The sequence below is a fragment of the Macaca nemestrina genome, chromosome 3, assembly GCF_043159975.1.
Source record: "Macaca nemestrina isolate mMacNem1 chromosome 3, mMacNem.hap1, whole genome shotgun sequence".
Classification (NCBI taxonomy): Eukaryota; Metazoa; Chordata; class Mammalia; order Primates; family Cercopithecidae; genus Macaca; species Macaca nemestrina.
The window spans coordinates 76,591,213-76,607,192 of record NC_092127.1 but is presented as its reverse complement, the minus strand read 5'-3'; the positions used below and the strand labels follow the sequence as shown (position 1 = coordinate 76,607,192).

General features: G+C 37.5%; 1 protein-coding gene across 9 annotated transcripts in view; it reads right to left on the bottom strand.

Annotated features, from left to right (window-relative positions):
- LOC105486227 (zinc finger GRF-type containing 1) overlaps positions 1 to 15,980 on the bottom strand; it is an 84,471-nt gene that overhangs the window by 56,314 nt on the left and 12,177 nt on the right. For all 9 annotated transcript variants that reach the window (XR_011621078.1, XM_011748967.3, XM_011748964.3 and 6 more), the window contains 5 exons: positions 15,133 to 15,192; positions 11,318 to 11,506; positions 8,756 to 11,003; positions 3,687 to 3,751; positions 556 to 606 (listed from right to left, as the gene is read on the bottom strand). Coding sequence is in view for 8 of the 9 variants with exons in the window: in XM_011748967.3 (XP_011747269.2) it covers positions 556 to 606; positions 3,687 to 3,751; positions 8,756 to 11,003; positions 11,318 to 11,506; positions 15,133 to 15,192 (2,613 nt within the window). In the remaining variant the exon portion in view is untranslated. The remainder of the gene's footprint in view (positions 1 to 555; positions 607 to 3,686; positions 3,752 to 8,755; positions 11,004 to 11,317; positions 11,507 to 15,132; positions 15,193 to 15,980) is intronic.

Here is a 15,980-nt window from a genome sequence, read left to right as displayed (position 1 = left end):
GTAGGGGTAATTGTCAATGACTCATAGGTTTGGTAATGTTTGCAAATCTGCAAACTAACTTCATGGTAAATAATTTGTTATTTAACCAAATTATATTGATCATATAGTACATTTATACTAAATGAATATCACTACAAATGATTTCAAAAACTGACAATATATAATACAAACTTAAATTTATTTATAAACTTAAAATTACACGCCATACCTATATATACAAATATAATTTGGCAAATTTTTTTTTTTTTTGATACGGAGTCTCACTGTGTTGCCCAGGCTGGAGTGCAGTGGTGTCATATCGGCTCACTGTAAGCTCTGCCTCCCAGGTTCACGCCATTCTCCTGCCTCAGCCTTCCGAGTAGCTGGGACTACAGGTACTTGCCACCACGCCCAACTAATTTTTTGTAGTTTGGTAGAGACAGGGTTTCACCATGTTAGCCAGGATGGTCTCGATCTCCTGACCTCATGATCCACCCGCCTCAGCCTCTCGAAGTGCTGGGATTACAGGCGTAAGCCACCGCTTCTAGTGGCTAATTTATATTTTAAATAACTTACCTGCAAAGACTGAAGTGGTTCACTTAGTTCAACTTCATCTTCTTTTAGTACCTTAGGAAGAGAATATTAATTTAAGATAAACCAATAGGCAATAATAATTTAGAAAACAAAAATACAAATTTCGGTTAGACTTAAGAAATACTAGGGCCGGGCGTGGTGGCTCACGCCTGTAATCCCAGCACTTTGGGAGGCTGAGATGGGCGGATCACCTGAGGTCAAGAGTTCAAGACTAACCTGGCCAACATGGTGAAACCCTGTCTCTACTAAAAACACAAAAATTAGCTGGGTGTGGTGGTGCATCCCAGCTACTCAGGAGGCTGAGGCAGGAGAATCGCTTGAACCCGGGAGGAGGAGGTTGTAGTGGGCCAAGATTGCGCCACTGCACTACAGTCTGGGCGACAAGAGTGAGACTCCGTCTCAAAAAGACAAAAAAAAGAAATACTAGAACACCATCACTAATATGAAATAAAAACTGGCCAGGCATTGTGGCTCACACCTCTAATCCCAACACTTTAGAGGCTGGGGTTGGAGGACTGCTTGAGCCCACAAGTTTGAGACTAGCCTGGGGAACATAGTGAAATCCCATCTCTACAAAAAATACAAAAGTTAGTTATGTGCTGGCATGCACCTGTAGTCCCAGCTACTCAGGAGGCTGAGACAGGAGAACTGCTTGAGCCCAGGAGGTCAAGGCTGCAGGAGCCAATCACACTACTACAGTCCAGCCTGGGCAACAGAGCAATAACCTGTTTTAGAAAAAAATAAATACATAAAAAGTAAAATCCTGATAAAACAGTATTGTCACTTAGCAAGAATTTAAAAAGCTCGGAAGGGTACTAGTAAAAATGAAGTAAAATAAATATTCTAATTGTAAAACATTAAAATTTTTATATTTGAAAATATCATGGCCAGGCACGGTGGCTCATGCCTGTAATCTCAGCACTTTGGGAGGCCAAGGCAGGCGGATTACCTGAAGTCAGGAGTTCGAGACCAGCCTGGCAAACATGGCAAAACCCCCTCTCTACTAAAAATACAAAAATTAGCTGGCGCATGGTGGCGTGTGCCTGTAGTCCCAGCTACCCAGGAAGCTAAGGCAGGAGAATCGCTTGAACCCAGGAGGCAGAGATTGCAGTGAGCCGAGATCACACCACTGCATTCCAGCCTGAGCAATAGAGCAAGACTCTGTCTCAAAAAAAAGAAAGAAAAGAAAAAAAAACAAAATATCAAGAACCCAAGAAAGAAAGTTGTTCCTAGCCTTCCAAATAATTACTTCTACTTCTGGAATCAAATCTAAGGAAAAACTTAAAATGCAAACAATGATTTATGTGTAAAAACATTTATTAAAGGGTTACTTATAATAGCAAAATGCTGGAAATTATTTAAATGCCCAAAACAGAGAACTGTTTGTCCAAAGCACAAGACAGCCATAGGATGGATGGTAAATAACTTTTAAAACATATGTTTAAGAAGAATTATTAATAATGTGAGGTAATATGACGATATTAAGGGGAAAGGATATAAAACTATTTATATACATCAATCTAATCATTTTTTTTAACTGGACACACAAAAAAATCTGGAAACATTAATAAATATTCTGAGAAATAGGGTAAGTTTTATTTTTCTCTTCACTGTTTTCTATATTTAAAAAGAAAAAAATCAAGATTATTAAAAGGGGAAAAAAGGACCAGTAACATAGAAAATAAAGAAAGATATAAAAAGGAAGCAAGTGAGGCCGGGCCTAGTGGCTCATGCCTGTAATCCCAGCACTTTGGCAGCCTGAGGCAGGTGGATCACTTGAGGTCAGGAGTTGGAGACCAGCCTGGCCAACATGGTGAAACTCCGTCTCTACTAAAAATACAAAAATTAGCTGGGAGTGGTGGTGCACACCTGTAATCCCAGCTATTTGGGAGGCTGGGGCAGAAGAATCACTTGAAACTGGGAGGTAGAGGCTGCAGTGAGCCAAGATCGTGCCACTGCACTCCAGCCTGGGCGAAAGAGAGAGACTGAAGCTCAAAAAAAATAAAAACAAAAATAAAAAGGAGGCAACTGAAACATTCTACTTGCTTTTGTTCCAAACATGTCTGTAGAAAGACCAGTGCCATATAATGAAAGAAATGACCCTCCAGAAGTGCTAATGGCATCCCCATTGAGTTAGAAACAGTCCTCTAGATGATTTATCCTAGAATTTCAATTCATCCTAATTAGAGCTATTATTTTTTATATAACTACCATGGTTCCCAAACTGTGCAACAAGGTACTCTGAGGTGGCACAATGAACTCACGGGAACTCCACAAGGTGTTTTACATGTAGGGAAACAGTGTCACCTGACATCTGTCTGACACCTAATGAACTACTAACTCCAGGTCTGTTTCTATATCAGATCTTGCTACATTTCTTTCAATGACATCGCGCCTTTGTGAAGCTGAGTTCTGAGAAACTGCTATGATAAAAAGCAATTATCACGAGAAAATCAATGTGTAACAAGAAATAAGGTGGTGTTACCTAATCTATTCCAAGGTTTGAGAAGTCATATAGTGCCCAACAGAGGTACACATTCCATTAGTAACTGTGGGGTTTTTTTTGTTTTTGTTTTTGTTTTTTTGAGATGGAGTCTCACTCTTATTGCCCAGGCTGGAGTACAATGGTGCGATCTCGGCTCACTGCAACCTCCGCCTCCCGGGTTCAAGTGATTCTCCTGCCTCAGCCTCCTGAGTAGCTGAGATTATAGGCACATGCCACCATGCCTGGCTAATTTTTGTATTTTTAGTAGAGATGGGGTTTCACCACATTGGCTAGACTGATCTCAAACTCCTGACCTCAGGATCTGCCTGCCTCGGCCTCCCAAAGTGCTGGGATTACAAGCGTGAGCCCCCACACCGAGCCATGTAACTATGTTTTTTAACAAACAAAATGCTAACATAGGAAATACTTGAGTTGCTTAATACTACTAACTACATAATAAATGCAACTGTTAGGTATTTCTTCTGGCTGAGGAAGGCAATGAAAAAATTAGATACAGGAGGAGTCATGAACCAAGATAGCCTGGGACTGTATTACTATAATTCTATTACAAATTATAGAAAGTTCTTATCAAAATAAAAGAACATACTCTTAGAGAAAAAACCTGTACCTGTTGAGAATCCTTGTGCAGATGAGGAGACTTTGGTGAAACTACTGTAATAAAGGGTTTCCTCACTGTAATGGAGAAAAGAAATAATCATATCATTGTTATATATAGCAGTACTCTAAAATTTAACTTATTCCTAAATCTGAAGCAAGGAATATAACTTAAATTTTAAGATCAGACGATTTTGGTTAATTGTTCAATTTAGAAACTAGCATTTGAGGATTCACTGTACTGTTGTTTAGACTAAAACATTTTTATAATAAAAATTTAAAAATATTTAGAATGAAAGCCTTTTTACTTTCTAAGTCAATAGTAGGAATGTTTCCTTGTACTCCTTTTTTACACTAATTAAAAAATAAAAACTAACCCAATAGTTAATAACCTATGCTAAAAATGCTAAAAATGAAGTACTGGACAACTATGAGGAACAAGAAAGTCAAGACTCCCAATATACTGTTGCTATGTGCAAACATAGACAAGAAAAACCGAGTCAGGCATGGTGGCTCAAGGCTGTAATCCCAGTGCTTTAGGAGGCCAAGGCAGGCAGATCACTTGAGGCCAGGATTTCAAGACCAGTGTGGCCAACATGGTGAGACCTTGTCTCTACTAAAAATACAAAAATTAACCAGACATGGTGGTGCACAACTGTAATCCCAGCTACTCGGGAAGCTGAGGCAGGAGAATCACTTGAACTCAGGAGGTAGAGGTTCCAGTGAACTAAGGTTGCGCCACTGCACTCCAGCCTGGGTGACAGTGAGACCATGTCTCAAACAAAAGAAAAAAAAAACAGCACTTCATGCTATTTCTAGTCTATCTTAAACCCATTTTTACTATGGCTTAAGAAAAAAATTCTATATTCTAAAAAATTCACTCAACAATTATTTTCTAAGTGCAGTGTGCCAAGCACTAGGGACATAGCAGTGAACATGACAAAAAAAAAATTCCTTGAAAAAAGAGAGACACAAAAGACAAATAACTAAGCCAGATAAATTCAGATTATGATACAAAAGGGTATCTCATTGAACAGTGATATGATACAGAACAATTTTTGATACAGGAATTGGAAAAGTTTCTCATGGGAAGTAACATTTAAGTTGAGACTTGAAGAAAAAATTCAGCTATGACAAGGGTAAAAGTGTTCGAGTAAAAGGCTGAATACAAAACAGCAGAAAACTTGGCAAGTCTGCAGAATGGAAAGGAGTGCAGAGTGGCTAGTTTTGCCACCTTATCAGGTATCCATTTAAAAATAGAATTTTTTTTCTTAAAAAAAGTACATATTCAATCATCTCTCTCTTCTAAAATCACAAAAAGACTAATTTTAAGTGATAATTACGGCAAAAAATCATAGCTATAACTAGTGTAAACTTCATTTTTAGGCTATTGCTATTTATGATTTCATTATTTTCCTGCTAAAATTCAGAATAAAATAAAATAAACAATAATTTTGGAACTTGACATTTCTAAAAAGTTTTTTAAAAACACTGGATGAAAATTGATGTTGTTTTCCTTTACTGCCTTTGCTCCAGAAAAACATTCTAAATTAACATTTCTAAGCTATATACAATTATCTCACAAAAAATTTAGAATTTTAACACTTTCACACATTCTAAATTGGTAGCAAAAGTTATTCTTCTCTAATTTTGCTTTAAACGTCATAAAAGTACGTTATACCCTCGTGATTCAATCTTCTCAAACTGTCTCAAGCAACCAACTTAATTCTTTTTAGAGAAATACATTTATATCAAAAAAGCGAATTTAGTCGATCATTACTCATGGATTCTACCTACTCCCTAAAGTTTATTTGTAACCCCTAAATCAGTATTTGCTATACTTTCATGGTCATTTGCAGACATACATAAAGCAGCAAAAAACGAATTGCCTGAAACGCATGTTCTCAAGGCAACACTCTGGCTTCTTGTTTTAGCTTATGTTGTAAACAATTATCTTTTTCATGGCCATTTGGTGCCACATTTTTCATTTTTGTGCTATTTATTGGTAACTTCACTACTTAAAATGTCCCCAAAGAGGCCAGGTGCCGTGGCTCACGTCTATAATCCCAGCACTTTGGGAGGCTGAGGTGGGCGGATCACCTGAGGTCAGTTCAAACCAGCCTGGCCAACATAGCCAAACCCCATCTCTAATAAAAAAATAAAAATTAGCTGGGTATGGTGGCACACGCCTGTAGTCCCAGCTCTTCAGGAGGCTGAAGTGGAAGAATTACTTGAACCCAGGAGGCGGAGGTTGCAGTGAGCCAAGATCGCCCCACTGCACTCCAGCCCAGGCAATAAACTGAGACTCTTTGTAAAAAAAAAAAAAAAAAAGTCCCCTAAGAATAGTGCCGTCTAGTGTTCCCAAGGGCAAGAAGACTGTTATATTCCTTATGAGTGTGTTAGGTAAGTTTTTTACAGGTAAGTTACATGGCTGTTGGCTATGAGTTCAATGTTAATGAATCAATAATATATATTAAATAAGGTTCTTTAAGCAGAAACATACATAAAACAAGGTTATGTATTCACAAATTAATGAAAATGTTCTGACCACAGGCTTGCAGGAACCTAACCCTGTATTTCCCATAGGAGCAAGGTTTACTGTTGACTAATTATGTGTTTGCAGTGACTTCACAGAACTATTGCAAATCATCAGAATCAACTGTAATTTTCTTTCCAACTTGATGAGAGAAACAAGTTGGTTTCCCAAACTAATGTGTTTTTTTTTTCAGATGGAGTCTTGCTCTGTCACCCAGGCTAAAGTGCAGTGACACAATCTCTACTCACTGCAACTTCCACCTCATAGGTTCAAGGTATTCTCCTGCCTCAGCCTCCCAGTAGCTAAGATTACAGGTCCCCACCACCACACCCGACTAATTTTTATATATTTTATTAGAGATGGGGTTTCACCATGTTGGCCAGGCTAATCTTGAACTCCTGACCTCTGGTGATCTGCCCACCTCAGCCTCCCAGAGTGCTGGGATTATAGGTGTGAGCCACCACCTGGCCTTCAAAACTAAATTCTATAATCCCTAAATCTTCACACTAGAACTTTATGTTCTTATATGGTATCATATAACTTTATCTACTCATATTTATTTTTCATTAAAGCTTTTTACTTTTTTTTTTTTTTTTTTTTTTTTTGAGATGGGAGTTTCACTCTTGTTGCCCAGAAGTGCAATGGCGCAATTTCGGCTCACTGCAACCTCTACCTACCGGGTTCAAATTATTCTCCTGCCTCAGCCTCCCGAGTAGCTGCGATTACAGGTGCCTGCCACAATGCCCATCTAATTTTTTGTATTTTTAGTAGAGACAGGGTTTCATCATGTTGGCCAGACTGGTCTCGAACTCCCGACCTCAGGTGACCCACCCACCTCGGCCTCCCAAAGTGCTGGGACTACAGGCATGAGCCACCATGTCCGGCTACTTACTTTTAATATTTTAGAAAACAAACTAACAATTATCTTCAAACTTAACTACATTTCAAATAACCATTTTAGTAGGTACAATAAGTTATGTATATTTTTCTCAAGAATCACATGAGATACTCAAAGTTCAATTTTACCTTTTGAAAGTAGTGCACTGTTCATTTACATTCAAATGTATATTATTTACTATCATATTCTTTAAAATACAATGCTGTTGCCAGTGTACCATAAGGAAAGTCAAAAGATCAATCACATACTGAAAGAAAACATTTACAACATATATCATAAAGGGCTAATATCTCTAATGTATAAAGAACTCTACAAATCAAGAATTAAAAAGCCAACATCTATTAAAAAGCTGGACAAAAGGGTAGACAGAAAAGATAGTTCATGGAAAAATATATACAAATGATGTTTAAATATAAGATGCTCAATTTCACCTGTAGTAGTAAAAACACAAATTTAAAATAACACTGAAAAGGTCAGAAGTGGTGGCTCATGCCTGTAATGCCAGCACTTTGGGAGGCCGATGTGGGTGGATCACTTGAGGTCAGAAGTTTGAGACCAGCTTGACCAACATGGTGAAACCATCTCTACTAAAAATACACAATTAGCCAGGTGTGGTAGACACACCTGTAATCCCAGCTGAGGCAGGAGAATCACTTGAACCTGGGAGGCAGAGTTTGCAGTGAGCTGAGATCACGTCACTGCACTTCAGCCTGGACAAGAGTGAAACTCCGTCTCAAAAATAAAAATAATAAAAATAAAAATAAATAAAATAAAAAATACACTGAAAAGCCATTTCTCATCTATCAGATTGGCAAACATTCAAAAGCTGGGGAATACACTATTGGCAAGGCTGTGGAGAAACACCCAGTCTCATACATTACTCATGGGAATGAGAAATGATTAACTCCTATAAAGAGAACTTTGAAGTATCTGTAAAACTGAGGCAGGAGAATCGCTTGAACCCAGGAGGTGGAGGATGCAGTGAGCTGAGATCGTACCATTGCACTCCAGCCTGGGTAACAAGAGTGAAACTCTGTCCTTAAAAAAAAAAAAAAGACAGACACAATTATGGAACAGAGGAAAGAGGGAAAAGAACTCTGTGGTACAGGATTGGAATTAGACGTATCAATATGAACTCACTTTTAAAAAAAAATGTATTCCCTAGTACCTGTCCAAAAATGAATAATAAGAATAGATGTAATTAGCTAAGCATGGTGGTGCATGCCTGTAATCCCAACTACTTGGGAGGCAGAGGCTGCAGTGAGTCACTCCGGCCTGGGTGACAGAGTGAGACTGTCTCAAAAAAAAAAAATAGACATATACACACATATACATACATATATATGTACATTTTTGACATATATTAACTTAAATGTGCCAATATATGCTTATACATGCATAGAATATTTATGGAAGGATATCTTAGACGAAAACTGTAGCTAATTCTGAAGGGTAGACTGAGGGATGTGGTTGGATGGGGACTTTTCATTGGTATTATTCTCTATTAACATTGGTTTTACAAAGTACATGTGTTACCTATTTAAACATTATATAATTCTTTAATGTAGCACCCAGAGCTATTATCTTCTTTCTTTATAGCTCTTTGAGCTATAAAGAAAACAATCCAAAATAGACACACAATTCTAACCTTCAGGACTGCTATCTGGCTCATATGTCTGTTGAGTTCCTTGCTGAAAGACAGTATTTTTCTTTCTCAATATTTCCAAACTGTCTAAAGCAGTACTGTGTTCAGATAGTGACTTTAAAATAGAAATGGTATTTACTAATCCAGAAAGTTCTGAAGAATTTCTAGGATTCCAGTATTGTTTGCCTTCTCTGGCAGTTTCAACCTCAACATGGTCAGGGGGTGGACTTCTCATCTTTCCCAAATCTTCAGGTTCAGATATATGTGCTTCTGTGTCTTTGGAAATAAGATGCTTTTTTCCCAGTGGGTAAAACAAAGAATTGGAAATGTGGGTATTTGATTTATCAAGTTCAATACATTCAGAGTGATTCTGATTGGTATTTAATAGTTGGACACTGTTGTCACTACTAGAAGTTGAGGGTAAAACATGTTCAACATTTTTGTCTAAGTCATTTCCCAAAATAAAATGCTGAGGTTGAGCATCTTCTGAAAATAGATTACTGTTTTCAGCAATCTGATTTTGAATATGAAGAATATGTAAATTCATGTTTATACCTTTAGATTTATTTGGGAGTAAAGCAAAATCATAGTTATTTCTGACTTCTTGAATAGGTTTATTAGAATCTTCTTTATTATCTATGTGTACAGCATCAGTCCACTTGAAAGATTCAAAATTGCTCAATGTGTCACTATGCTCCTCTATTTCTTTTCTAGTGTTTTCAGCTTTACAAATTCTCATGTCAAAACCCACATAAGTTTTATCACAAAACTGTGATGGCAGAGTCTCTTTAACAGGAAATGTCACTGTAGGTTTGCCACTAACAGATGTTAAGAGTGGCAAATGTTTACCCTCAATCTCTTCACAGTTTGTATTCTCAGACCTCTTCTGAACACATGAATTGCCATCATTAACCAAAATGTCCTTTACCCAACTCTCTGAATCCTGGGAAATTTTGTTGCTTTCCTGTGATTCCTCCTCAGTGTCACTGGTCTCAAAATTGTTCAGATTAAAAGTTACCTCCAAAAATGGTTGTGTTACATTACTCAGTGATTCATGAATACTATTAAGACTTTCATTATCCATTTTACTTTCAGAAATCACGTCTGTAATGTCATCAGAGATTCTAGAATTATTACTAAATTCAACTTGGAGATGTTTCAGTTCTGGCAGAGATGACTCTGATTGTTCATACTCCTTTTCTGGTGTTCCACATGTATTTACCTCCTGAGCATTTTCTTTAATGAGAACTGATCCTTTAATGCAGACCTTGTCATTTTGATTAAAAGATATTTTATTATCTTCTTGAATGTCAGATTCTGACAATGTACTATCATTTTCTGCACTGCTACAGGTAATCTGTAAGCTATTGCTTTCACTGAATGAAGGAATTTCTAATTTTACTTCCTGATTCCAGGATTGATCATTATTACCGACTGACTTGTCTACATTATACTTTTTCCCCTCTTCAACACATGTTTCAAAGAACTGTGTATTTTTTTGTAATGAAAGGACTTTCAAATTATAATTTATATCATCTTCCTGGGCCTTGGTTTTCCTTTCTGTATCATTCCCATCTACAGTAGAACGTATAGGTGAACTCTGTGAGGATAAATACATGGCCCACCGGCTTTTATTTCTCATGGTATTTTCTGATTGATACTGGTAGTATAAATTTTCTGTGCTCTTCATCTCAGCACACTCTTCCTGTTGAATTAGGTGCTTCGGTTTAGTAGCAATTTTTAAACTTCCCTGTGGTTGTTTTTGAGGAAAATGCTCTGTCATCTCAGAATTTAGTTCCTCACATGTACTAGATGATTCAGACTTCAGAAGAGCTAATATCTGTGCTTTGCTTCTGATGTTTTGTGAAACTCCTGAACAGTGAGATGCTAAACTATCTCTTTTCACAGGCTCATTGGTCAGTAAAGAGTCTGAAAGCTTATTTCCAGAATTGATAGGAGAGCAAAAATACTTTTCTTCACACAGCACTTCTGGGTTAATCTGGAAGGATGGAGAAAAAACTGAAGAAAAATCCATGGCATTTCTCTCTCTCTTCTTGTAAGTCACAATGTTCTCAGGGTCTGCCAGTATATTATTTACATCTTTATTGCCAACAGTAGGAAACAAAGGAGGCATGCTGTAGAATGGAGAAAAAATAGTGGAGCCAGGTTTCTTAGCGTCATGTGATGCAGCTGATTCACCACTTTCTGTAATAACCATTTTCTTCGGAACCTGACGTGGTCCTTGAAAATCCTGAAAATATTAAAATAACTGTTAGCTGTACCATTACCCATAAAGAAAATGTGAAGTGAACTGGCTAAGAAAAAAAAAAAAGACGAAGGAGCGTTTCTGCTTTGCCTAAGGTAAAGTAATATTTCAGATTTAAAGTTTGTTAAAGTACATTCATTTGTAATAAGATTTTTCAAAGTAGGGTTTATTTCCTTTCTACCTAAGTATACTATGAAGTGCCCTTTGAACGACAGAGTACGATAACTTCGAAATTCACTACTTTTTGAGACAATTTAATAAATATATTTTGATGTATTATTTTCCACAGTAAAACTTACAGTAAACTTCCTTTTTAAGCCAGAGGGCTGACATCCACGAGATCGGCCAGAGGATATAAATCTCCTTGAATTTAACTCTGGTGCTTCTTTATTGACATTCTGCTTAACAATACCTATGGCTCCAGCAACTTTAACCTCTTCAACTGTGATTAAGTATCGATCACTTTCTAAGTCATCTCCAGGTTTCACCTAAAAGAATAAATGTCAAAATCACATACATCTAATTATTTGATTATCTATGTATTCCAGGATGCTCACTAGCACTAAGACACAATGGGTATTCAATAAATAGGTGTTGAATGAATAAATCAGTAACTAAAGTCTTCAATTATTTTTTATTATGTACTCGTTAACTATCAATAAGCACAAAAAAGGACAATAATATAATTTTTAAATTTCTCTAATTTGTTTATTCAACAACACATATTAGAGCTAGGTGTGGTAGCTCACACCTGTAATCGCAAGACTTTGGGAGACCAAGGCAAGAGGATTGCTTGAAGCCAAGAGTATGAGACCAGCCTGAACAAAATATTCAGATCCTGTCCCTACAAAAAAATTTTATTTTAAATTAGCCCGGACTGGATGGGATGGCTTATGCCTGTAATCCCAGCACTTCAGACACCAAGACAGGGGGAATGCTTGAAGCCAGGAGGTCAAGACCACCCTAGTCAACATAGCAAGACCCGTCTCTACAAAAAACTTTTTAAAAAATTAGCCATGTATGGTGGCATGCACCTATAGTCCCAGCTATTTGGGGGGATGGGGTGGGAGGATGATTTGAGCCTAGGAGGTCAAGACTGCAGTGAGCGGTTATCACAACACTGCTCTCTAGCCTAGGTGACAGAGTGAGACTCTGTCTCAAAAAAAAAAAAAAAAAAAAAAAAATTAGCCAGGCATGGTGGCATGTTGCTATAGTGTCAGCTACTTGAAAGGCTGAGGTGGAAGGATCCCTTGAGCCCAGGAGTTTGAGGCTGCGGTAAGCTATGATCACACTACTGTACTCCAGCCTGGATGACAGAGTGAGACAATGTCTCTAAAAACAAAATTAAATTAGTAAATAAATATTACATACTGGGGACTTACATGAGGCCCCTTGTTACATACTAGGGATACAAAGATGAGAAAAAAATGCCTCCTCTCAAGCAATTCACTTAGAATCCATACAACTAAGTGTAACTTTTCAAAAATTAGAGTTATTACCAACTATATATCTTTAAATGAATAAGATACTCATAATTATCACAAATTAAACATTATTATAAATCATTACAGTTGCTTAAATAATCATATTCTAAAAATGCATTTTAATCACATTAATGAGTAAATGTAGTACTTGCCACCACCTCTGACTGCAGCATAAAAATAAGATTATCGCTAGGCACAGTGGCTCATGCTTGTAATCCCAGCACTTTGGGAGACCAAGGCGGGCGGATCACCTGAGGTTGGGAGTTTGAGACCAGCCTGACCAACATGGTGAAACCCTGTCTCCACTAATAATACAAAAAAAAATTAGCAGGGTGTGGTGGTGCATGCCTGTAATCCCAGTCACTTGGGAGGCTGAGGCAGGAGAATCACTTGAACCCAGGAGGCGGAGGTTGTGGTGAGGTGAGATCACGCCATTGCACTCTAGCCTGGGCAACAAGAGCGAAACCCCATCTCAAAAATAAAAATAAAAAATTATCAACCTAATTTGAAAATACAAAAAATCTGTATCAGATTAATATTTTACTAATGAAATGATTTTTTTTTTTTTTTTTTTTTGAGACGGAGTTTTGCTCTTATTGCCCAGTGTGGAGTGCAACAGTGCAATCTCAGCTCACTGAACTTCCGCCTCCCGGGTTCAAGTGATTCCCCTACCTCAGCCTCCTGAGTAGCTAGGATTGCAGGCATGCGCCACCACGTCCAGCTAATTTTGTGTATTTTTAGTAGAGAAGGAGTTTCTCCATGTTGGTCAGGCTGGTCCTGAACTCCTGACGTCAGGTGATCCGCCCGCCTTGGCCTCCCAAAGTGATGGAATTACAGGCGTGAGCCAGCGCGCCTGGCCCGAAATGATTTTTAAGATGAAATAATAGTAGTTACCACCAATCAAACCATATACTAAGATACTGATTCTCCTAGACCCTTCTAAAAATATATAAAAGTATCATAACCACTACTGATGTCATGTAAAATTTCAAAACGAATTAAATCCTATGGCCAAAATTAAACATCATCATCATCATAGTATGCATTTTAACACATTTAGAATCACTGTACTAGGCCAGGTGTGGTGGCTCATGCCTGTAATCCCAGCACTTTAGGAGGCCAAGGCACGTGGATCACTTGAGTTCAGGAGTTCAAGACCAGCCCAGTCAACATGGTAAAACCCCATCTCTACTAAAAATACAAAAAATTAGTTGGGTATGGTGGCGCACACCTGTAATCTCAGCTACTCGGGAGGCTGAGGAAGGAGAATCACTTGAACCCAGGAGGCAGAGGCTGCAGTGAGCCGAGATTGTGCCACTACACTCCAGCCTGGGCAACAGAGGGAGACTCCATCTCAAAAAAAAAAAAAAAAAAAGAATCACTATACTAACTAAAACTGCTAGGCATTCTACAAAAGTTATTTCTAACCTTCAGACCGACCCTGTAAGTAATGCCTGTCTGTGATCTACATTTTACATCAGGGAAGTTAGATATAGAATTTAGGTGGGCCAGGAAGTATTTAGAACTGGGAAATGAACCCAGAATGACCAACTTTAATATCCTAATTCTTCACTAAAATATGCCTTTAGTTCTCTTTCTATGCTTTTTCCTCTTTGAGAGGAAAAACACAAACTACATATTTGATAGAATACCTTATTTACATACTTATTTTTAACTTTTAAGTTCAGGGGTACATGTGCAGGTTTGTTATACAGGTAAACTTGTGTCATGGGGGTTTATTATACAGATTACTTCATCACCCAAGTATTAAGCCTAGTACCCATTATTTTTTTCTGATCCTCTTCCTCCTCCTACCCTATCTGCGTCCTTCAGTAGGCCCCAGTGTCTGTTGTTCCCCTCTGTGTCCATGCATTCTCATCATTTAGCTCCCACTTACATGTGAGAACATGTAATATTTGGTCTTCTATGTTCCTGCATTAGTTTGCTAAGGATAATGGCCTCCAGCTCCATTCATATTCCTGTAAAGGAACATGATCTCATTCTTTTTTATGGCTGTACATCATGGTATATTTGTATCTCGTTTTCTTTATCCAGTCTATCACTGATGGGCATTTAGGTTGATTCCGTGTCTTTGATACTATGAATAGTGCTACAACGAACATACACATGCATGTGTCTTTATGGCAGAACAACTTATATTCCTTTGGGTATATACCTAGTTATAGTTCTCTTGGGTTGAATGGTAGTTCTGTTTTTAGGTGAGAGAATATTATACTTAAATGAGAATATGTCACAAAAAATTTCCCACAGTAGACCTCTGCCTATGGAAAAATCATGTAGTAGAATTAGACTTTAGAATCACCTCCTGGGATCAAATCTCAGCCTTCCTACCACTGTAACTCTATGAACATGAGCAAGTTACTTAACCTTTCTGCACTGCACTCTTAATCTATAAAAATCAGGTTTTTTTTTTTTTTTTAGATTATAAAAAATCAGTTGTAGAGATTAAAGGAAACATATCTAAAAGGTTTTAGCACAAAGTCTAGTTATAATGTTCAACAAATACTAACTATAATTATTAGTATTATGACTACATTAACAATATTCATAAAGGACTTAAAGAGATTTTTAAATAATAACTTAAAAATAAGATAAACACACTAAAATACCTCAAGGCATTTAAGAAACACACTCTCCAAACATGCTCCTTTGTCATCATATAAAATTGCCTGTATAAAAACAAAATAAAGGTTAAAAAGGAACAACACAATTATGCTTTTCTTAAATATCCTCAAGAGGAAATAAGTAATTGTTATATAAGTCATATAACGAAAGGATTACATTTGTTGAACTTGGATTTGAAAATGCATCTATTTTGAATGTTTATTATGCATCAGTCTGTGTAAGAGAGTAAAGGCACACATAAATAAATTCAAGAACTTAATTGCTACCAGGAGGATATTAGAATGAAACTGGGAAGAGGCTGAGTGCAGTGGCTCACACCTGTAATCTCAGCACTTTGGGAGGCCAAGGCAGGTGGATCACCTGAGGTCAGGAGTTCCAGACCAGCCTGGCCAACATGGCAAAACCCCGTCTCTTCTAAAAATACCAGCTGAGGCAGGAGAATTGCTTGAACCCAGGTGGCAGAGGTTGCAGTGAGCTGATATCACGCCACTGCATTCCAGCCTGGGCAACAGAGTGAGACTCCATCTCAATTAAAAAAAAAAAAAAAAATTGGGAAGAAAATATAATTGAAACACATTAAAGGGGACAAACAGGAGACAAGATCATTTCAAGAGATTATTGCAATGGGATGGTATACAGGATAAAGGAGATGATTAGCACTTAAAATAAGGTATTGGCATTCAGAAGGATAATTGTTTACAAGGTATAATGAATAAAACTTGTTAAATGTGAGGGTTAAGGGGGGAAAAAAGGATGCTAAGGTTATTACCATTTTCTAGCTTTCCCCTTATGTCTCTAGCCCTTTTTCATAGCAATTTTTCCACTAGCCCCT